This window comes from Plecotus auritus (genome assembly GCF_963455305.1).
Source record: "Plecotus auritus genome assembly, chromosome: 4".
Taxonomy (NCBI): Eukaryota; Metazoa; Chordata; class Mammalia; order Chiroptera; family Vespertilionidae; genus Plecotus; species Plecotus auritus.
In genome coordinates this window covers 27,897,415-27,920,596 of record NC_137775.1, presented here as the reverse complement: position 1 = coordinate 27,920,596, position 23,182 = coordinate 27,897,415, and the positions used below count along the sequence as shown (strand labels likewise).

General features: G+C 43.1%; 2 protein-coding genes across 4 annotated transcripts in view; one reads left to right on the top strand and one right to left on the bottom strand.

Annotated features, from left to right (window-relative positions):
- TXLNB (taxilin beta) overlaps positions 1 to 10,939 on the top strand; it is a 71,256-nt gene extending 60,317 nt beyond the window's left edge. Inside the window, exons 10-12 of one of the 2 annotated variants that reach the window (XM_080666742.1) lie at positions 5,500 to 5,635; positions 7,269 to 7,353; positions 8,928 to 10,939. In XM_080666742.1, the coding sequence (XP_080522868.1) occupies positions 5,500 to 5,635; positions 7,269 to 7,306 (174 nt within the window). In that variant the 3' untranslated portion in view covers positions 7,307 to 7,353; positions 8,928 to 10,939. The remainder of the gene's footprint in view (positions 1 to 5,499; positions 5,636 to 7,268; positions 7,354 to 8,927) is intronic. The other variant, XM_080666741.1, reaches the window with a different exon arrangement.
- HECA (hdc homolog, cell cycle regulator) overlaps positions 6,583 to 23,182 on the bottom strand; it is a 48,103-nt gene continuing 31,503 nt past the window's right edge. The window contains exons 2-5 of one of the 2 annotated variants that reach the window (XM_080666747.1): positions 20,178 to 21,218; positions 13,019 to 13,173; positions 9,869 to 10,049; positions 6,583 to 6,818 (exon numbers count right to left, since the gene is read on the bottom strand). In XM_080666747.1, coding sequence (XP_080522873.1) covers positions 9,885 to 10,049; positions 13,019 to 13,173; positions 20,178 to 21,218 — 1,361 coding nt within the window. In that variant the 3' untranslated portion in view covers positions 6,583 to 6,818; positions 9,869 to 9,884. Of the gene's footprint in view, positions 10,050 to 13,018; positions 13,174 to 20,177; positions 21,219 to 23,182 lie in introns of both variants that reach the window. The other variant, XM_080666746.1, reaches the window with a different exon arrangement.

Below are 23,182 nucleotides of genomic sequence, written 5' to 3'. Positions count from 1 at the left end.
TGACAGTCACGGCACTATGTCAAGAATGCGGATGCCATCCTTCATGAGCATTCTTCAGATTAAAAACACAACAACGACAACACATATACACAAAACAAAAATCCAGCCACTGTCACGCAACTTGTGGGCAGCCGCTTGTTTTCTCCACCAAGGGGGAGAGATGGATCATCCTTCACAAAATTTCTAAGCCGCCCTACTGAGTGAGATTTCACCTGCTTAGTCTTCTCCCAGCCTCCTCACTCCTTCTCACCTGAGCGCCGCACTCACTGCGTCCTGGTTTCACCTGGCTTCGCGGGCCCACTGATGAGGAATGTGGAGGAAGCCGACGACTCAAAAGCAGAATTCGACAAATGGGTTTAGAAGATGCTCACAGCGCTTTCCGAAGAAGCGACGAGATGGTGGGAGTGGAGAAGCAGCGGACCTTTCGCATGCTCACCTGTAGAGCGTGGGTCTCCCCCAGCTGCTGGGCTGGCCCATTGGGCGGTGGTGGGACCGAACCGAGCCTGGGCCGGCAGAGGAAGCCGCACTGGCTGCCCAGCGCCTGCGCGAGGCCAAGGAGTGGGGCGGGACGGGGGAGGCACCGCCCACGGAGCAGCCCAGGTGGGGAAGATGCACCGGCGGGACAGGAAGGTCCTGCCAGAGATGGTGGGCCGATCAGTGGTGGCGTCTACAACTGACCAGGTGGCAATCAAGTCTGAGATGATTGGCCACTACCTTGGCGACTTCTCCATCACCTACAACAAACCGGTGAAGCTTGGCCAGAAGGGCAAACAGAGCCAGCCCTGTCCTTCTGCTTCAGCCCCCTCAAGTAGCCAAGAAAAGCACAGATTTCTCTTTAAAAAAAAAAAAAAAAAAAAAGGCCCTGGCCAGTGTGGCTCAGTTGATTGGGTGTCGCCCTACGCACCACAGGTTGCCTGTTCGATTCCTCATCAGGGCATTTCTCTCTCTCTCTCTCTCTCTCTCTCTCTCTCTCTCTCTCTCTCCCTCTCCCTCTCCCTTTCTTTCTCTCTAAAAATCAATAGCAATATTTTTAAAAAGTGTTCACAGCTATTAGACGGTCAGCTTTCTGAAGAGTGACATAAGACCCACAATTCCTCCCCTAGTATAGGAGACGCTCCACGTTTTCAGGAGCCTTTAGTAAGCCCCCAGGAGAGCTGCCTCAGGGTTACCCACTGGGTGAGGCTCCAGACCTTGAGCCCTAGCTGCTGATGTGTGTGCTGCCGAGCCACTTTCCCCTCCCCATCTGTAAAACAAATGGTTTTAGAAGATGCTCAGACAATATCTAAGGTCCTTTCTGCCTTAACTTTGTAAGAGTGCTTTCTGAAATAACGACATGATCATAACCAGGCACATTTTCAGCACCTACTCCATGCCAGGGATTGTACTAAGCACTTTACTTACATTACTTCACTTATACCTTAATAATACCAATACCCACAGGTAGATCGTCTTAATATTTACAGATGAGGAAAGTGATCATGAGAGAGCTTGAGCAGTGGCAATCTCCCTCAATTGACCTTTGTGTACCCAATCCAGCACATGCACTGACTCTAATTCATTTTGTAAAACTGCAGTGTGATGAATGACCTCAGTTTGAGAATTCTGGTGGCTGGTGGCCTCATTATTGGGCAGGGTCTGTCTGCATTCGGTTTTCCCCAGCAAAGTTTGTGTGCTCACCAAAATTAATTGTGTTTGTCCCAAACTTGTTTATGCCAGTTACACTTGTCACTGCAATGATGAAATTTAATAAGAATAGCACATTAAGCCAATAAAATATAATTATAAAAAGAAAACACTATTTCAATAACTCAGGAGGATGTTTTCAAAAGATAAGGCAAATTACACACACATAAAAATATTGACTGAAACATAGGCATAGGGGGTATAAGAGTAAACAATTAGGGGACAAAAATCCCAAAATTCTAGAAATTTCTTATATGCATATTGTTTCTCCCAAAATTCTAGAGTTTATATATATACTAGCGGCCTGGTCATGACATTTGTACCCTGGTGGGGGAAGGTCCCTCAGCCCGGCCTGCGCCCTCTCGCAGTCTGATCTTTAGCGCTGTCACAAAGGCAGGAGAGCCTCCCACCACCACCACTGCGCTCACCCGCCGTGAGCCCACTGACGAGCCCGGCTTCTGGCCAGGCAGCACTCCCCCTGTAGGAGCGCACTGACCACCAGGGGGCAGCTCCTGCATTGAGCATCTGCCTCCTGGTGGTCAGTGCGTATCATAGCAACTGGTCATTCCGCCATTTGGTCAATTTGCATATTAGCCTTTTATTATATAAGATATACATATATATAATTTCTCATGTGTCTTTCAAGTTCTGTTTGTTTTAAAGAGAATCAATGGAAAGTATTGTTAAAGAATGCATTACAAAAGGAGGTTTGCAATAAAGGTACATGGTCCTACAACTGCAGGTATCACACATTGAAACAAAACAAAATATATGTGAATTCCTGAGTTCAATTTAAATAAAATGTTTACGGTATATAAATCATCCCGGGGAAGGGTGTCACAATACATTCATAAGCATTTTACCTAAATGGAATCATACAGTATACACTCTTTTCTCCCTTGGGCTCCTTTCACTTCATTGTTTTGAGATTCATCCATGTTGTTGCCAGTATCAATAGTTTGTTCTTTTTTATTGCTCAGTAGTATTCTACTGTACAGATATTCCTTTTTTTCTTTTTTGTTCATCCATTGTGCTGTTGATGGACATGAGGGTTGTTTCCGTTTGGGGCTATAACAAAATAAAGCTGCTACAAACATTCATGAATAAGTCTTCCTGAAACATGTTTTCGTTTTTTCCCAGGTAAATAGAGAGGTGGAATGGCTGGGTCATCTGATAGATGTATGTTTTTGTGAAGCTGCCACCTGACTTCCAGTGGCCATGTATGAGAGTTCGTTACTTCACATCTTTGCTAGCAAGTGGTATTGTCTTTTTTAAACGTTAGTCCTTCTAACAGGTGTGTAGTGGTATTGCATTGTGGTTTTAATTTACATTTCCCTAATGACTAATGATGTTGAGTATCTTATGTGTTGTGTTCGTCTGTCTTATTTTGGGGTGGTGGTGAAATCTCTTCAAATATTTTGCCCATTTTTTTAAGCAGGTTGTTTGTTCTCTTATGAATTCTCTTTACACTTTTGTCAAATATCAGTTGACCATATATGTAAGTGTGGATCTACTTCTTGTCTCTCATCTTGCTGTTGATCAACTTATCCATCTCTGTGCCAACTGTAGGCATCTATTTTTTTAACTAACTTTTTAAATTTACTGACCAACTCATGTCTGGGTTTGTCAGGAGATTTTACTGCATTTAGTGGTTAAGAAACTTGATGCCACAGGAAAGGCAGGAGGACAAGGTAGGAAAGAGAGATGGCCAGGTACAGAAAAGAGAAAGCAAAAGTATCACACAGGAAAAGGATTAGAAAAAGTAGGCACTTTTTAAAAAATGGCATTTCCCAACTCTGTCATCACCAAAGACCACCACCCCACCTTAATATGACCCTAACCAGTTTTGAAAGGTTATGTCTATAAAATAAATAGCATTTATTAGGTCATAATTCATTTGTGTTCTCATATATTATTCATCAAAGGCATATGCTACTGCCAGTGTTTCTGAGCAGTATGAGATAACCAAGGTTGCTTTAACTCCTGCCAAAAATAAATGACCTTTTAGATATCCTGTGCAGCCTTGTGGTGGGCAATGTTATGTGATCTCTATTAAGCTTTTTGAAATATTCACAACAGCCCCCACGATTCCCACCAGCCACTCCTGCCCAACCCACTCTCTTTTTAGAGCCATGGGAGATAAACCCGAGCCTAGGGACTTCACCCAACTTTTCTTCCTTCATCAACCATTTGCTGTGTCATCAGAACTTCAGAAAAATATATGAATTGTTAACATGATGAAAATAATATGAAGATGTAAAGCACCGATTGCCAATCCATGGTTTTGAAATAACTCGGAATATCACTAATGATTAGCCCCTAAAAACCATGAAAAAAAAATTCTCTAAAAGAAACCTGTAACCAGCACTTTTTTTCCCCTAAGGTTTCAAATAAACACTAACCAGGTTTAACAACTCAAAAATGTCTGTGATACCAGACCTTCAGACAAGATAGTAAGAAACTGAAAATGAAACACTCCAAGCTATTTGAAAAGTTAGTAAAAAAGGAAAACCCTGTACAAATTAGATAAATTAATGCTATCAAATATGACGGCTTGACATGTCTGAATCTAAAAACATCTCAAAGTCAGATCCCAAGGTGAATAAAATGGATTCTGAATGTAGACTGTTGAAATGTCACCTTGCAGCCACAGTTCTCAAATGATGATCTTAACAAAAGGGAAGAGATGTCAACAAATTAATGCGTGAAAAAGGATAGAGGACACAATTATTGATTTCAAATATTATTTTTCTTTTAGTTGTTTTGTTGTTTGTTTTTCTTAAAAATAAGGGTTGCTTTCAAATGTGCATGTCACCCTTATGCAGGGGCCCCAGCAAGCATTCTCAGAATTACTTCCATTTTAGCACCTGGGCTGCTATACCTTTTAAGTTTACTGCCTTGTCAAAACAAGCCCAAAGTCATCTCTCAATTGAAAACAATGTACCCATTTGTTGATCTCATTTTGAGGAAGGACTAGGAAGGGAAATCCAGACTTAATTCCCAGCTAGACATTAATTACATGAACTTATTTAGATTTAAGTTCTCTGGGCCTCAGTTTCTCTCTAAAATGAGTTTGTTAATGAAATTTAACAAACATATATTATTCTGAATACAACAAAAACCATAGCCGTTGCTCTAAATTCTGTGACGATTATGGCTATGACTTTCCCACTATTAGGTTTATGAGGAATGTAATTAGGTTGTTCTAAATTTGATTTTAAGATATGATCTACATGTTCAATCAGGTGTATCAGACCCACTAGGCATGGGGTCCATCACCAGGAAATGGTGCTGTGGTGGCCCATCCATTTGAACCCTGACAAATGTAGTCAGTGTTGTTATACTGAACTCCGTGAGACAAAGTGCTTTGTCAATTTTCATTTTTGCTCTCCCTGGGGCATACCAATAGCAGATCAAGCTTATATAAATTATCACAATGCTACAGGCTGTCATTAGAAGAAAACTATGCCTTAAAAATACATTATTTCCACTGTACAGTACCTCTGTATAGCACTTTACTATCTTCAAAGATATTTCACACGTATTAGATAAGGTTTATCTCAGGTATGGAGAGCTGAGAGAACATGAAACAAACCAAAGCTCAAGGTAAGCTTTTTTTCTTCCAAAACTTAACTCCTTATTACTAAAGAAACATTGTGGTCTACATAATTAGCGATCTAACTGCTGCCAAATTTAAGTCAAAACAATATTAGCAAGATTTTAAGAAATGGAAACTACTAACAACAAATCAGATTTTTCTTCCATTAAACGTAATTCTTAATTACTGTTTAACTTTGTTTTTTCTCTCTACTACAGTACGAATTATACTTTCCTTGCAACTGCAAGGGAATTTTGTTGGCATACATTATACTAGGAGAAATCACAATATCCCAAGTCCATGAGCCCTTAATGAAACAAAATGCATGCCGCAGGTGTCGGAAGCAAGAAAGTGGTAAGACAGGCTTTGAATTCACTGGCAGACTGGGCTCTTTCCTCACCCACATTTCCACATTTTATCCTGTGTTCTAATGATTGTGTGCATTTCAACCCATTGGCTGAGAATATTTGAAATGAAGGGCAACAACATGGATGAACCTAGATGTTATTGTGGAAGTGAAATAAGTCAGCCAGAGAAAGACAACTAACATATGATTTCACTTATGTGTGGAATCTAAAACACACACACACACACACACACACACCACCACCACCACCACCACCACCACCACCACCACCAACAACAACAACAACAAATGAACAAAGAAAATGAAACAGACCCACAGATACAGATATAAGGCTAATGGTTGCAAAGGGGATGGGGGTAGGGGGGTTGTCTGAAAAGGAAAACAAACAAAAACTTTCTGAGCATATACCTAGGCTTTAAAATATACTTGCTGAATGTTATTGAATGTTTCAGTGACTGGTTAGGGCTCAAAAAAGAAGTGAGGAGTCAAGGAGATTTGAAAGATAAACTACACTTGATCAAAGTGCATAAAGTCAGCAAGAAGTTTAATTACAATTCAGTTTCCATTTTCTTATCATAAAAAAGCATATGGCCAAATCTTTTCATTATGAAAAATGTTACACGCCTAGGAATCAAGGAAAACATCTGTAGAATAGGATTACCTATCTATTCAATAGAATTCCCTATAACCAGAACAGTAATTTTAGTTTATGCATAGGGAATCAACTGTTACACAGAATGCTTATTTTGTTGCAAAGGGAGTTTACCACGTTGTGACAAACCACTTTCAAACAGCATACAAAGGTCAGTTTTTATTAGCTGCAATAGCGACTGTGAAATGGTTACCTGAATGGTGAACAAAAAAACCTCAGAAAATCTTCTTCACTACTTTTTCTGTTAACAATTCCAAGCTCAAAAAATAAAGTGACACAGTGTAAGTTTCTAAAGCTTTATTATTTTTATTACATACATTTCACAAACAGAAACCTTCTACCATCACACACAATTCCATAACCAAATGTTTCAATTTTATCAACTTTCTTGAACTATTTACATTGTCTTCCCTCCACAAAAGTGCAATCCAAGACATCTTGACAAGAAATCTTTAATGACAAGAATACATTTCAGCTGGTTTTAAAGATGTCCATCCATTATGTCTTCTTTCTATTACCTGGAAGGGTAATAAAGTCAACAGGATATGGAGATGAGCTGAGTTAGGCAGCGTCAGGTTATAGGAACCAAATCTCCAACTAAAATTACTCAACAGCTGCTACCATGAGACTAATGAAAAAAGCAAGCTAGAGGTACTGACCTGGCACAGGAGAACAGAGGGCAAGTTAAGAAGTGGTCTTATAGGACAAAATGAAAGATTTCAGCAGGTTAGTTTTGGTGGTCTAGTCAGTTATGTATCAGTTTATCTATTAGTTTTAGGGTTTAAACAACTAATAATATTCTTTTCTGATTAATTAACTTCCCCAAAACAGATATGAAAATACTTTTTACTCTGAAAATGAACTTTTTTTAAAATAAAAACTATAAAATAAAGACTGGGGAAAGCTCTTTCTTAAGTAGAATGGAATAACTGACCCCACTCCCCTGTTTCATAAATGTCTCTTTTCAGATGCAACCACAAGAAAGTGGAGAACTGAGCTGGTCTGAAGAGAAAATGATGAGACCATCAGAAATAGTTTTCTCACTAAACTAAAGTAGGTAATTGTGTTTGTTCAAGGTATATAACTCTTAAAAATAAGTGATTAAAAAGTTAGAGCAGATGACAAATTGCTTTGAAATTATAAGTCACTATGAGTGATTCAAACTATTGAGCACTATTCATCAGAAAAAAAACAGAAGATGGATCTCTTGCGTGACTAATACCTTTTAATATCCAAACCACAACAAAAATAATCATCTTTTTGACATATTCCAATTTCCATCAAGGTACTCAGAGCAAAGTAGTTTGAGAAAGCATGGGGAAAATATTAAGGTCAGCAGGTTTCCAAAATAAGTTTTATTCTCTATATTATTGTATAATTAATTATATTTTATTCTCAAATCAACGAAATTTTCCATTTTAGACAGGAATGCATGCAATGCCTTGAAGGCCAAAGATATCCTCAGACAGGATACCTATCCATGCCTCTCCTTTTGTGTAACTGCAGCATCCATAGCGTCCTAACTTTTTCATCAAAATAAAGGTCAAAAGCAAGTTTTACCTAATTATACCATACTTATTTTTTAGGGAGTAGAAAACAATCTATGGAGAAAATAATGAATGCCGTAGACATTATGCTCAGAGCAGTTTTAGACTGAGAAACTTGCTTAATGGAATCTATACATAAACATTAAGTTGGAGAACAATACTAGCAGGTTTCTCTACAAAAATTTAGGTGGGTTAAAGAACAGCATTACAAATACTTTACTATTCATTTTAAATTCAGAGGTAAAAGCCAAATGGTGCTCGAAAGACAAGAGAAACTTTTGCACTTGGGTACATGAGAGAATCAACAGGGAAACAGTTAACCCACAATTACAGCAGTGTATTACAGACAAATTTGCAAAGGTTATGTCCTATAGACCTGTTTCAGTTGCATCAAATGCTCTCAGACCAACGATGATTTTCTGCTTCTTACTGGCATTGAGCAAAGTTCCCCCACTGTGAAACACTTCTCAGATCATGAACACCAAACCAGATGCGGTAAACTGAATTACAATCATCCAAACTGAAAGATGGAGACTACTAACATGTGGGTTCTTTTTAAGGCTGCGTTATTTCAAACAAAACATCAAATGTTCCATGTAGAACTGAAGCTCACTTGCAATAATGCCTGAACACTTCTGAGAGGAAAAACAACTGTTTATCTGAGGGGAGAAATGGTATAAACCAAGTGAGTAATATAAATGCCCACGTAACTCCAAATTTGGTTACCCGTAAAATAATTTTACTTTAAGCTTTCAATTGGCATATCATTTTTGTGTAGTAATGTTCCAATCCTATAAGGGCATAGGATGTACGTCTAATTAAATCACCAATATCTAATGAACAGAAAGCTTTATGTTGAAAGCCCAATGCTCTAACAAAATAAAGACATACTAGCAGAGTATCATCTTTTTTTCACCATTGGTAAGGTATCATTAGAGATCTTCCGAATGATCTATTTTCAAACATATTGTTTCCCTTAAATTCAGTGATTTTTCCAAAATGAAATACACTTGAAACAGAAATGTTAAAATTATTCTTTTCCTCATACCCTCATAAATAATGTTTTCCTTTCCTTCCTAGGACCAAATTTTTGATTTTGGAAACTCAGCATTAAATGGGTAAAACGTCGCTGTCAGCAATTTGGGGGAAGAGAAATGTGGCCATGAGTGGTTGCGACTCACCAGTGAGGTCTGTGGCTGTGAGATTTACCTGTGAGAACGGTCTGGCATGAAATGGCACTTCAACAGTGCAACCTTCTATATCAGTGCTGCCCAAATCATGTTATTATTCATGGATTCTCCTTGGGAGCTAATGTGACCAAATTCAAATAACAGTTTTCTACCTTTTTGCCCTCTTAAATCCGTGTGCATCAAATTCATTTAGTAAATTCTCACTGCTATAGGTCAGCTTACCTAAAAATATGTGCAATACCAATAGCTCTCATATGTCTCATAATTTGGATATTTTCAGTATGAAAACTGACTACAAAACTAGAAGAGTGATGGAAATAGCCCTCATGTTAACTTTCAAATAATCTGTCAATGAGTGTAAACTGCACGTCTAAGTGCGCTGCAGAAGCTAAACAAGAGGGACTGACACACCATCAGCTCCAGGCACAGACTTACATTACCTGTCACATGTTTTCCCACGGCACAGAGAAGAGCTAAAGCGGGTCTTTAAACGATTGACTTTGAGAAAGAGTACGCTCCCAAGTCCTACCAAACTCTTGGTTTAGAACCACCCAATTCTTTCTTAAGCCCATCCTCCCCAGCACCTTAAAAGCCGCAAGAGAGACTCTTTGTGAAAGGGAACCAATACCCCAACTCACAGGACTGCCCACTGAGCTCTGGCCAGGACCACAGACTGACACTCGGGAGTCAGGGGAGGGCAGGGGCAGCCCATTTTAGTGACCACGTACACAAAGGAACTTTCCTTTAAGTTAGAAAAGAAATTAACATCACAGAATGTTTCCCTAGAAAAGATATGTAATAAAGTAATAGTGTCGATAAAAGAGCTATTACCAAAGCAAAGCTTTCATCAATAAGCTTCCAGAACTTTAAAGGAGGAAAATGGCTTCACAAAATGGTAGTCCAGGTTGCCACAGTGTGGACACTGCTGGACGTTGCTGTACTCGGAGAAGTACTGCATCCCGATCCGCACGTCGATCACGGGCTTCCCGCAGTGCTTACAGTTCAGCCGGGCCTGGGGGGAAACACAGGCACGTGAGCCGCCACACCCTTCTGCCTCCCACACCTGCCCAAGTCACCTGACCCCAAAGGCAAGACTGTTACAGCTGCGAAACTGACCCGGAGTTTAGTGCCCTATCCTTTCTATTACCAAAAACAGGACAGTAGGCAAAGCATGAGATAAGCATAAGACCTACGTGTATTCAGGTATTCATTAGTCTGAAAGATTAACTATGATTTCTCTCCCCATATGTCCACCGCTACAAGAAAATGTAAACTTGTACTGCCCTAAATTTCTCCACTAAAGTCTCCAACAACAGGACATGCCTTCTTCCCCCGCGATTTCAAAGAGTGGCTGAGGCTGACGTCCCCCACCCAAAACTGCATAAACTTCTTTGAAGATTCTAAGTTTATTTTTAAAATTCATATACACATTTCACTCTACTCCTGGCTATATCTGCATTTTCTCTGTGTAAAAATAAAATTTCCCTAAAACGCTGAAGTAAAAGAAACAATCCAGGAAGCAGTGCTGTATTTATGCTGAGGCTTCCGGAACCCACCAGGCACAGTATATCTTCATTCACACCCAGGCCTCTCTAATGGCACATACTAGAGGTTTTCACCAACAGGCCTTAAGTGAATTACCAGAAATGATAAAAACATCAGGCTCTCAATTTAGATTCATTCCAGCCCTAACCGGTTTGGCTCAGTGGATAGAGCATCGGCTTGCGGACTGAAGGGTCCCAGGTTCGATTCCAGTCAAGGGCATGTACCTGGGTTGCAAGCACATCCCCAGTAGGGGGCGTGCAGGAGGCAGCTGATTGATGTCTCTCTCTCATCGATGTTTCTAACTCTCTATCCCTCTCTCTTCCTCTCTGTAAAAAATCAATAAAATATATTTTTTTTTAAAAAAAAAATTTAGATTCATTCCAGAAATGTAATAGAAAAGTATAACCTCATTTTGTCCCTGAAACACTCCTGGTGAGGTGGGTAGAATTCTGTGAATTTTGTAAAGGGACATGCCCGAGACCATACAGTTAGGAAGCAGAAAGGCTGAGATTTGAACCTAAGCAGTTTAAATCATAGCCCACGCTCCGAGCCACTATGTGGACTACCTTTCTCTAACCTGAGAAAACCTCCTTTTTACTGACAAATCTCTTTGAGCAACAGTAAATACTGGTGAGATTCCGGGCACATCTTTCTTTAACTTGTTATTCCTTTCTAATAACTAATCGTTGCTTATGTTTGGCTCAAAGTCTGACTGGAACACTTTCCTTGATTCCTTAGTCATGTCTAACACTTACACCTTCACAGTGACTACAGTTATTTGATTTTTTTTAAAGCCAAACAGCAATCAAATGTGTTGTCCATTTCAGTAGGCGGGGGGGGCGGAAAATAAAAGTCTGGGCTTAAATTGTTTTAAGGAAGAAAGATACAATAAGTCCAACAGGTTGGGTGTGCAGAAGGCCATTCCGCTTTTCTCCAAGGTAAGAAAACAATCCCATTACCTGTCAGTGGTGCACTAGAAAGAGCACCAGCCTGGGAGGTCCGGGTTTTACTCATCGCTGTGACACATTTGTGTAAAACCTTCTCCTTTTCCAGGCCTCCATTATATGTGGAAAATAAGGAGGCTGGACGAGATTCCCCCAGGTCCTTCCAAGCGATAACATGCTATGAATTACAGGCCTAGCCACGCTTTTATTTCCTTGTTTTTCTAAAAGACAGAGAAACAAGGTGTTTCTCTCTGGTGTGTGTGTGAAGAGAGAGGAGCCACTTCCTTTTGTTTCTCTCACCTTGTGAGCTGGCATTAAGGCACAGTGCGTATTATAAAATGCTACCGTGAATAACCGATAGACTGTAATATCTCATTTCTAAGGCCAAGTTTTAAACAGAATAGAATAGCATAAAAGTAGTCAATTGTGGAATTAAATGACAGGCTATCGATGGCCATTTAGGTCTCTCACGGCCCTATTTCACCTTTAAGATCACTAGTATAGACAAAGTACAGGTGAAATACCGACTCTGCCAACATTTTAATTCAACCGACACAGGGTATGTTCTGAATAAACTGCGAATAGTCAGGATATTCTCTTCACAAAAATCAAAGCATGCTAACGATGCAAAACTATGTAGTACACTAATAAAGTGTTTATCACTTTATGAAAAGCCAGGTGTGGCCACTGAAGAGTGAAAGAAAATATCTCTCTGACCCACGAAAATCAAGAAATCATACAAGAGCTTGTTTTTTCCAAGCACTTGGAAATAAACCAAGGTATTTCCAAGGATTTTGTTATCTCCTGTGTTTCTATGGACTTATTTAATGTTTTCGCATGTTACTATTTCCCCGTTTTGCTGGTGACAGCTAAATGTCAGATGCTCTCTGAGCAGTGCTAACTGCCTCTTTCATGTCAACCTCAAACACCTTACAAGGCAGGCAGGTCCTGGGTAACAGTACTGGTCTCACAGGAAGGAAACCAAAAGGAAATCCTGTCTATTACAAAAAGCGAAGCTTTCTTCTTCCTTTTAAATGAAACTCTGCTTATTAGAAACTCAGTACATGTTAACTATATAAAACATTAGAAAATATTAGTAAGCAAAAAGAAAACTAAAGAACCGCTCAGCATCCCACATCCAGAAACCAGACGATAACTGGATAGCAGATTCCTTTTTATGTTCATTTTTTACCAATGGGAACATTTATAATCCTTAGAATTTTTTAACTTAAAATACTGAAAACATTTCCCACATACTTAATCACTACTCTACAATATCCCTTTCTGTGGCTGCATAGTCCAGTGACCACTGCAGCAAATCCACCACCACTGCTGGACTTTGGGGGAAGTCTCAAAGGCTCACTACTAAAGCACCTTCCCCAGGCCGTCTGCCTCCCCACTGTAACGGCAATGCTGACTCTAACTCCTCCATGTTCACCTGGGGACAGAAGCTGATGTCACCAGTGCTCGTTCTGTGGGGGTCAATACCAACCTGACAGCACGGAGAGGCGGCCAGGATGTCGTAGGTATACATGGTGCCCAGCTGGTGCCAGCTGCCGTCCCACCGCGACTTACACTTGATGCAGATGATCTTGTGAACCCCTTCCAGGCAGTCCACGCACACCGCGTACAGGTGCATGAGTCTCCCTGTGCACAGAGACACAATGCTGAGGTGGCTATCAAGGAATTCATTCCCCTTTTGTCTCCAAAGGGGGTTAAAATTGGTGCATCTATCAATTATAAGCAAACATTTTATCATTTGGATAAACGTAAAAAGCAAAGTAGATATCACATGTCCCCAAAGTTGTCCTTTTAGAATAATGATAAATTCCAACTATTGTCAATGGAGCATGTACTTTAAGTTCAATATTTAAGTTTAAAAATTGCTTCAATCCACCTTTCAAAAAAATGCTGCCAGATTGCCAATACAGACATCCAAACTCGAATGACCAAGCCTCAGGTGCTCAGAACCAGCCTGTGGCAAACAGGACTTTCTTCACTGAAGCCTACATGTGGCACACAGAGACTGGACTGGCAACACTGGTCTGTATTCATGGGCTCTGTCATCCATTAACAGGTCCCATGATAAAGTCAAAAGTCTGTCCCGGCATTGGGAGCCCAGAATTATACCACAGCCAAAATTGCTATGTTAACTGTCCTTGTCCCCAAAATTACTCAGCCATCAGCACATCTAATTTAGGAACCAGAATTATATCTTACTTGTAAGTGGTATTTTAAAATGAGTTCGATGTCTTGTTATTTACTGGGCTCTTAAAAGTCACATCCCCATTCCTCCATTAGTTATTAACACCTAAAAAACAATGCCACCCAGTTTATATGGAAGGCTTAGGTTAGGGCTCAATCATTGGGAAAGAGTCAGAATGTACAGGATCTGCTGGAGTGATGAGTAACAGCAACAATGCTGCTCTCTGTGTGGGGATCAGGAAGTTCCACTGTGCTAGAAACTACCATCAGGAGCACACCAGCTCCTAAGCGGCTTCTTATTCAAAACCAGAGGCCCGGTGCATGAAAATTCATGCACTGGAGGGGTCCCTCAGACCAGCCTGTCCCCTCTCACAGTCCGGGAGCCCTCAGGGGATGTCCTACTGGGAGCAGGCCCAAGCCACAGTCTGGCCTCCCTCTGCGGGAGGTGACTGGGCCATCAGGGGAAAGCAATGTCCCCAACACACCACGGCTGCCTGAGCTTCGGCCCTTGCAGCCACCGCGGCCCTCGCAGTGGCAGCTGCCATCCACAGCTTGCCTGAGCCTCGGGCAGGCCCTGGCAGCGGCAGCCACCATCCGCGGCTTGCCTGAGCCTCGGGCAGGCCCTGGCAGCAGCAGCCACCATCCACGGCTTGCCTGAGCCTCGGGCAGGCCCTCGCAGCGCCATCCGATGCTTGCCTGAGCCTTGGGCAGGTGCTGCGGCTTTGCGACATCTACTCTAATTAGCATGTTACCCTTTTATTAGTATAGAAGTGCTGTTTGCTGCCTTCAGCCAGACCATGGCCCATCACTCCTCGGTGCCAAGGACCAGCGTGCTCCTTAAACTGGAGAAAGGTGTACAGTTCTTCAGAGATATCTTTTACAGCATTTTGTCTCCTCTATTGAGGACTAAGTCTTAATCATTCTTGTAGGCTGAGTCTAGCATAGTGCCTGAAATGTGAAAAGCACTCCACAATTAAGTTGAATGAATGGATGGGGCTTATCAATAGCCAAAGACAATATAACCTTGGGAGCCTCCATGTCAAAAATAGGAAGGATGGTACGAGCTTCTGGCAATACTGTCCACCTCTGCTCTAGGGCACTGAAAATAAAAGGTCACACGTACCATCCCCACTCCAAGTGGCCTGGGGACATTTCAGGATATTAATTCAAGCATCCAAAAGATACTAGATAACACTTCATTCCTAGTTTCCCTCCTGGACTTACTGTAATTCTCAACTATTCAGACATGCAGGCAGCTGCTAGGAAGGGTCGGGGTAGGGACAGACAAAGGTCAGGTGTTGGTAGCAATGACCCTAATGATGAGGTTGACAGCAAGCTTTTGCTGACAGCTTATCAAGGGTCTGGCACTGTGCTATGAAGCTACCTGAAGCATTGCACTTAACCCTCACAGCAACACTATAAAGAAGCTATTATTTTTATTCCCATTCAGAGTGGAGGAAGTGAAACTGAGAGAGTTTGAGTAGCTTGCCCACGTTCATAAAGATAATGAGCAGCAAAGTCCAGACTTCAATTCATATCTGCCTGACTCTTAACCTCTAGACAAACTCCTGGTGTGGACTGAGCCTCTGGATTTGTTTCAGTTACTATTATACATTGTCCTAGATACAGAGAAGTTTAATTTCTGAACTCTAGGGTTGTGAGATCAAGCAGAAAGTGGAGATTCCTGAGATAACAGTCACTTGTGGTTCTAAGTGGAAAAGAAGTACAATAAAAACTTCCTCATTAGATCAATCTTAATAAATATTCAAGTCAAACAAAAATACCTAATCAGAGGAAGAGTCAGTGAACAGAGGCTGGAGCCGGAGGCTGGGGAGGGCAGTGAGGGGTAGAGGACATGGAGAGGGGGTGACCATCCATACAGCCAGCACTGAAAATAAGTTATTTCGGCAGCATATAATCAGCTGCAGCCAGGAATCAGTGGCCTGGAATGTGGCCTTTCTATTGGAGTTGAAAATGCTGTGAGGAATACATGGCCAGGACTCTGATGGCAGAAATGATTTACACTAGTTTGCTATAAAAAGGACTGCATGCCGAAACCGGTTTGGTTCAGTGGATAGAGCGTCGGCCTGCGGACTGAAGGGTCCTGGGTTCGATTCCGGTCAAGGGCATGTACCTTGGTTGTGGGCACATCCCCAGTGGGAGGTGTGCAGGAGGCAGCTGATCGATGTTTCTAGCTCTCTATCCCTCTTCCCTTCCTCTCTGTAAAATATCAATAAAATATATTTAAAAAAAAAAAAAAAAAAAGGACTGCATGGACTTCTCCGAGATGTGACAATAACAACACTGGCATATGTCAAGGCCCCACAAAGAACACGACAGACATGATAGAGCTCTTTATTATAGCTTGAAAGTGCATCTACAACCTGTTCTCCATCTATGCTACTCATTCTCCACTCTAGAACCTCTGCTCAACCAAATGGTTCTCTCCAGCTTTCTCACTGCCTCCTAATTTTTTCTAAACCACTATTCCTTTGCATAGTGCTTCCTCTCCTTCGCAACAAACACCTGGTGTGGCTAAAACCTCTACTTCAAATCAGTCCACCTTTTGATATATGCCTTCGCATTGCCTCTCACTACGCAGGCCAAAGGGGCCCCTTGTTCCTTTGAAATTACAGGACCCTTAATGTACATAATATCCAGATGTTACTAGGTCCCCTTGTAGCACTAGAGCCATAGGCCTGGAAATTAGTTATATTTTTATAAAAGCATCATACATTCTAAAGTTATTAACCAATAAAAGGTAAGGACCAAGAGTACCCAGCTCATGAAATTAGTAAGTTTGATTGGCTGATGAATGAATTAAATGAAAAGAATTTGTCCATCATGAATGGAAAAAGAACACTACTACTCTCATGTACCCTCCATCCTTGTACCCTCATTCATCTTCACAAAGAAAATTTCCAGCCTAAAAATGGAGACTAAAGGTGTTTCAACTTACTACCCTCTAAAATTATCCCCAAACAGTATGAAGAACAAGAAAAACACAAAAACTCCATCTTCTGTGAAACTAAGAGTTATCTCAAACCTAAACCAGACTATGAGGCCAGAAGTTGGATGGAGGAAATGTAAATGGTTTACCTTCAAACTGGACAGCGAGCACAGGGAGAGTGGGAAGAAGTGCTGAAAGGGAACGAGTGGGGTATACAAGTAATCAATAGTCAATATAGCTTTTTCCATCAAGAAACAGAGTCTATTTCATCATCCCCTGAACCTGGGCAAGTCTTACAACTTGTTTTGATGAACAAAATGTAAAGTTACTCAGGTCCACGCTTAACTTTCGCCCTCCTGGGAATGCCATGTGCAAAGCCCAGGCAAGCCCACTGGGAGGTGAAAGGCATTACAGAACAGGGATGAGCAATTCCAGCTGAGGCTCCCGAGGCCAACTAGCCTGCCAACTGTTAGATGTGTGGGAGAAGCCATCCTAACCAAACAACCCATAGAACTGTGAGAAATTATAAATCACCACTGTTTTAAACCACTAAGTTTTGGAGTGGTTTGCCTTATAACAAAGGCCAAATGACACACGGGATTAGGTGAAACTCTAAAAAATGCCTGAGAACAATCCCTGCAACTTCAGCTCCTTACCCCACTGAGAAGGAAAAGAAATTGCATCCATGAAACAAGAACAGAATACTCTTAAAAAGAGCTCTTAGAAATTATAAATATGAGAACAAAATCTTTAAACTCAGTAAAAATACTGGAATATAAAGTCAAGGAAATCTTCCAGAAAGCAGAATTAAAATAAAGAGATGAACAATAGGGCCAAAATATCCTATCTTTTAATAAAAGAGTAATATGCAAATTGACTGTCACTCCAACCCACAAGATGGCTGCCCCTATATGGACACAAGATGGCCGCCACAAGATGGCCAGCAGGGGAGGGCAGTTAGGAGGGACCAGACCTGCAGGGGAGGGCAGTTGGGGGGGACCAGGCCGACAGGGGGGACAGTTAGGGGTGACCAGGCTGGCAGGCCAGGGCAGTTAAGGGTGACCAGGCCGGCAGGTGAGGGCAGTTAGGGGCAATCAGGCTGGCAGGGGAGCAGTTAGGAATCAATCAGGCTGGCAGGGGAGTGGTTAGGGGGTGATCAGGCTGGCAGGCAGAAGTGGTTAGGGGCAATCAGGAAGGCAGGCAGGCCAGCAGTCCTGGATTGTGAGAGGGATATCCGACTGCCCATTTAGGCCCTATCCTACCGGCCTAAACGGGCAGTCGGACATCCCTCGAGGGGTCCCAGATTGGAGAGGGTGCAGGCTGGGCTAAGGGACACCCTCCACCCCCGTGCACAATTTCGTGCACTGGGCCTCTAGTATATAATAAAGATAAACCAAAAGTAATTTCCCCATACTTAAGAACATAAGTTTACAAAGTCAAGAAAGCACCCTGTCCAATGAATGAAAAATAGAAAGACCCATATCATGGTGAAACTGCAGAATGTTAGGGAGAAAGAGAAAATCTAAAAACCCTCAGGGGAATAAAGGAAAAAAGAGTAATATTAAATAATATTGGACTTCTCAATAGCAACACTGGAAGACAGGAGACAGTGAAGAAATGCCTTAGAAATTCTAAAGGAAAAATAATTGTAACTTGGAAAATTGTAACCAGCCAAACAGCAATTGTGAAGATAGACTCAAGATATTATTAGACTTTCAAAGTCTTAAAACATCTATTTACATGCTCCCTTTCTCAGAAAATTCACAGGGGATGTTTAGCAAGTTGAGGGAATAAACCAAGGAAAAAGAAAATGTGGAGTCCAGGAAGCAGAAGATAAAAAATAAGAAAGAATTAAAGAAATTCCTAGGAGGGCAACTATGTAGTATAACAGGTATTGAGTGCATAAGGACAGACAGGAGCAAGAAGATGAAAGGTTCCATGAGGGAAATTTTTAGAAAAAAAAAATCCATAAAATGTCAGAGGTATGTGGAAATGTTTTTGAAAGGCGGTTTGCACTGCTGCTGGAGAATGAGAACAACCAGCCAAAGATTCAAAAAAGGCTAAGCAAATGGAACATGAAGCAATTATTAACTTCAACAAAAACAAGAGGTACTTCTATATAGTAAATATAAGTACCTATACTTCTTGGCTCAATACTAAATATTTCCATACTAATGGTTTAAAAAAAAACATTAAGGATTATCCAAGAATCCTATATAATAAAACCCTAATATGCAAATCGACGTAACAGTGGAACGACCGGTCACTATGATGCACACTAACCACCAGGGGTCGGATGCTCAACGCAGGAGTTGCCCCCTGGTGGTCAGGGTGCTCCCACAGGGGGAGCGCCGCTCAGTAAGAAGCCAGGCTCACAGCTTGTGAGCGCAGTGGCAGTGGCGTGAGCCTCTCCTGCCTCTGTGGCAGTGCTAAGGACGACCGACTGCCAGATTAAGCCATCAGTCGGACATCCTCCAAGGGCTGCCAGACTACAAGAGGGCGCAGGCCAGGTTGAGGGACCTTCCCGAGTGCACGAATTTTGTGCACCGGGCCTCTAGTTGTGATATATTATCCTGAGAGAAAGGGGAAGATCATGAAAGCATAGTCATCCACCTTAAGAGCCAATAGGTAGTATTGGGAGAATGAAGATAACAGTTTTAAAATATGATGGTAAAAACCTGAAGAATCACATAAGATTTAAAAGTCTCTGGGAACTCAGATAGCAGGGATTGGTAGGAAGAAGACAGGTGGGGATGTCATTCTCACTAGAAGCCTTTTTACACACTTTTAAAGTTATAAAGATATGTGACATGCATCCCATCTTTACATAAATTCAATAGTGTTACATGCATTGACCGACTGCTCACCTCTGCCATTCAACATACGGTTGAAATGTCACTAAGTCTTTTTATGTCATCCACAGCATTAATAAGCTCCCACCCTTCACCACCAAGGTAATATCTGAGTCTCCAATAATCCTCCACATTCCTTTTGTTGCTATCAAGAAAGTCTCATCTTTCATAAATGTCAAGATTAATTCAAATAATCTAAAAACACCCTGACCCACTCCAACTCCTACTTTCATATGCTTACAAGGATCAAAGAGAATACATAGCTTGCTGGGCACATTAACACAGGTTTCAAAGGCAACTATTTTACAGTGAGTGACATTTTCATGCAATTTCTTCTCTTTAAGTTTCCGCCCAATTATGAAAAACTATACACCAGGAATCCTCTCTTCAAATTGCAACAGAACAAACACATGAAATTACCCACCAGGACAACTGTGCTAGGGGCACAGTGACATTGTAGTAAGCAGACCTCCACCACCTCCACCACCTCCCTGGCATAGCGGAAATATTCACATGTGACCTAGCCCCTGACTAGAAAGGAAAGCACCATCAGTTTACACTGAGCCAGAACAGAGGCGGCCCATCTCGTTTGCTTTCCAGCTCTCCACAAACAGAAAGCAGGCAAGGTGAATGAACACCTGTACCTTGAAGGTGACAAGGAACATCGTATTCGATCTCATCGTGTCTCGATGGGCTTAGGAACAGAGTTCCATCCACCAGTGGGAACTGTTCGAACACTGGGAGCGCCCGGTGGCACAGGGCACAGTTTACAACGTTTCTGTGGCTGGCACTGAGGGCCGCAAGAATGAACTTGCGCAGATCCTCGCCCTGGCCCATTTGGGCATCGTCTTCCATCCGCACGTGGAAAGTGTTCAACTTATGCCTGGGGATGTGGGTGAGGAGCTCAGAGAGGTCCAGCCGCCGCAGGAACTGTACAGGAGTGTCAAAGTGGCCGCCCCTGTGAACTGATAACCCAGCCGGACTGTAATCAAAGTGGGCGTTTCGGAACACGTGGCCCCCAGCCATGGCCTTTTTGTGAGGCTCAAGATGGATGGCATTCTTTAAGAATTCCCCAAGGTATCTGGAGGAGCGGGGGCCGCTGAAGTGGGCAGGGGAGAGGATTGAGTAGCCAGTGGGTGGGGACTGGCCGGGGGAGCCACAGGGGGAGCGACCCCCATAGGCCCCAGCGCTGACCGCCTTCTCTTGGGAGTTCTGCCGGTCCATGGAATGCCGGCGGGGGAGGTCATGGTTCAGGCCTTTCTGGGGCTTGTTCGGGGGCCTGCACTTTTTAGCCTCCTCCACCACCTCGCCGGGAGGCCTCCCTGTGTTCTTCTCCGACCCTGACTTCTTCTTCTTCTCGTCCTGCATCCGCTTCACCTGGTACCAGTCTGTGTCCTTCTTTAAGTGGCCCTGTCCACAGCGGCAGGAGCAGAAGCGGAAGGCCAGGTCGTAGCCCTTCTTGGTCCACATGTTCTGGCGGCACTGCTTCTCGTTCCAGCTGCGGGCCCGGCCGATGCAGTTGAACTGGACCAGGATGCTGCTCTCCCACTCGTAGAAGCACTGCAGGTGCATCCAGCTGCTGTGGGGGCAGTGCTCGTTGTTGCACACCACCTTCTGGTAGTCGTCCTTCTCCAGGTCCACCGGCCTCCCGAAGCTGCAGATCAGGGGCGTGGCACAAGGGGCTTCTGGGGAGAAACACAAAAGGAGAGACATTCAGCCCACAGGACGAGGGGTTCCCAGCTGACACCAGGTCAGAGATCAAATCCCGCTATAGCCCATTCATGCCAAAGGTACAATTTTTCTGGTGTCAGATTTCCACCAGGATTTATGGAGACTGGAGTTCCACTGGGTTCCTGCTATTTCAACGTCCATGATGTTTTCAACAGGCCTCTCTGAAGGCTCGTTCTACTCCCAGTTGGGAACCACTGAGCTTGATCACAAAGGTTCCACATGCCATGCTTAGGTAAGAGCTATCTGTTGTAGCTGAGAAGCTAAATGAGGACTGTGAGCCATACCGTCCCTCAGGTGGAGTTGTTTTAGAAATCTCACCCTGGTGGCAGAGTGGGACATGAGGCTGGAAGCAGGGAGGCCAGAGGAAGGGGGCAGGGCATGCAGTAACCCTGGTGAGAAATGACAGGGGTCTGGGCTACACAGCAGCAGACGACTCCCAGTGTTGAAGATGAGCAGATGCTGATGGACGGCGAGGGACAGGTTTGGAAGAAGACTTGGGGCTGGCCTGGTCTGGGCCTGCTGAATTGGAAGTGCCTGTGTACCACCGAGGTGGAGAAAGATGTGAGTGGAGCTCAAGAGAGCTGGAGCTGTGGATACAGATGCGGAGCCACGCAACCAGCCAGGGAGGTGTAATCCCTGGAATGTGAAGAGTGGAAAAGAATCCTGGGAAGCGACATTAAAAGGCTAGAGAAGAGTTCTCCACAGAGACTGGTAAGGAATGAACTGAGAATTCACTGGACAAGTCAGGAGAGAATTCTATCAAGGCAGTCGGAAAAGGTGTAAGAACAGGGGACTTGGACTGTCTCAGGGTGCCAGGTAAGATCAGTGTTTCTCACTCTGCACTACTCTGGACATTTGGGGCTGGACGATTCTTTGTTGTGGGAGTGTTCTGTGCACTGCTGATGTTGAGCAGCACCCCTGCTAGATGCTAGTCACACCACCTCCTCAACTGTGACACCCCAAAAGGTCTCCAGTCGTTGCCAGATATCCCCTGGGAGCAAAATCACCCCCGGTTGGGAACTGCTGGGTAAGGCAAAGACGGAGAGGTCCTCCCCAGGATGAGCAGTGAGCCAGTCACTGACACCTTAGAAAGGACAGTTCTGGTGGGATGATGGGGGACAGGTGTGGTAAAAAAGCAGCAGCAGTACAGATGACCCTCCAGAAAGGCCTTAACCGCAAATATAACTGTAGGAGGAAAGAAAGAGAATGGGCAGGGTACACAAAGGCTGAGGCATAAGCACATTCCTCAACTGGGGCAATGAATGCCAAAAACTCAGGGCAGCTTGAAGATGCAGGAGAGGGAGCAAGCTACTCAATAACTTCCCAACCTCACCACTGCCCATTGAATTACAAATACTATTTATCCCACCAATCATCCCCTTCAGTGTGGGATTCTAGGACCTCAGCAAAACTGCCCTAACCAACTTGTTTCCGTCCATGCCTGTGACCACTGTGGCCTCCCCATCTACCTCCTAGAAATCCACAATCCTTAATCTTCATTCGTCCAAATCCCACTCCCCTAGTGTAGCAATTCACAGTATGGGCTCTGCAACCAGACTGACTGAGCTGGAATCCCAACAGCACCACTGAGGAGCTGTGAGCTCACGGAAAAGATACTTAACTTTCCTTTGTGTCAGTTTTCTGTGTAAAAATGCATGCACCTTACATGGTGATCATAAAGATGAAATATACCCATTCACTGTGGTGCTTAGAGCAGGGCCTGGCACAAATAAACCTCAACCCCTGCTTTCCAATCTTCAAGGTCCACCTCTAGACACCAGTGTCACCAGGCCTCCCCTCTTCCCCTACATCCTGACCAGCACAGTCTGGTGTGAACCTTACTTGAGTCCCCATTCTGGTCCCCACCAGGTGATGACTCAGGAGAGGACATCTCTGACTCGCCTTTGTGTTCCTGGTA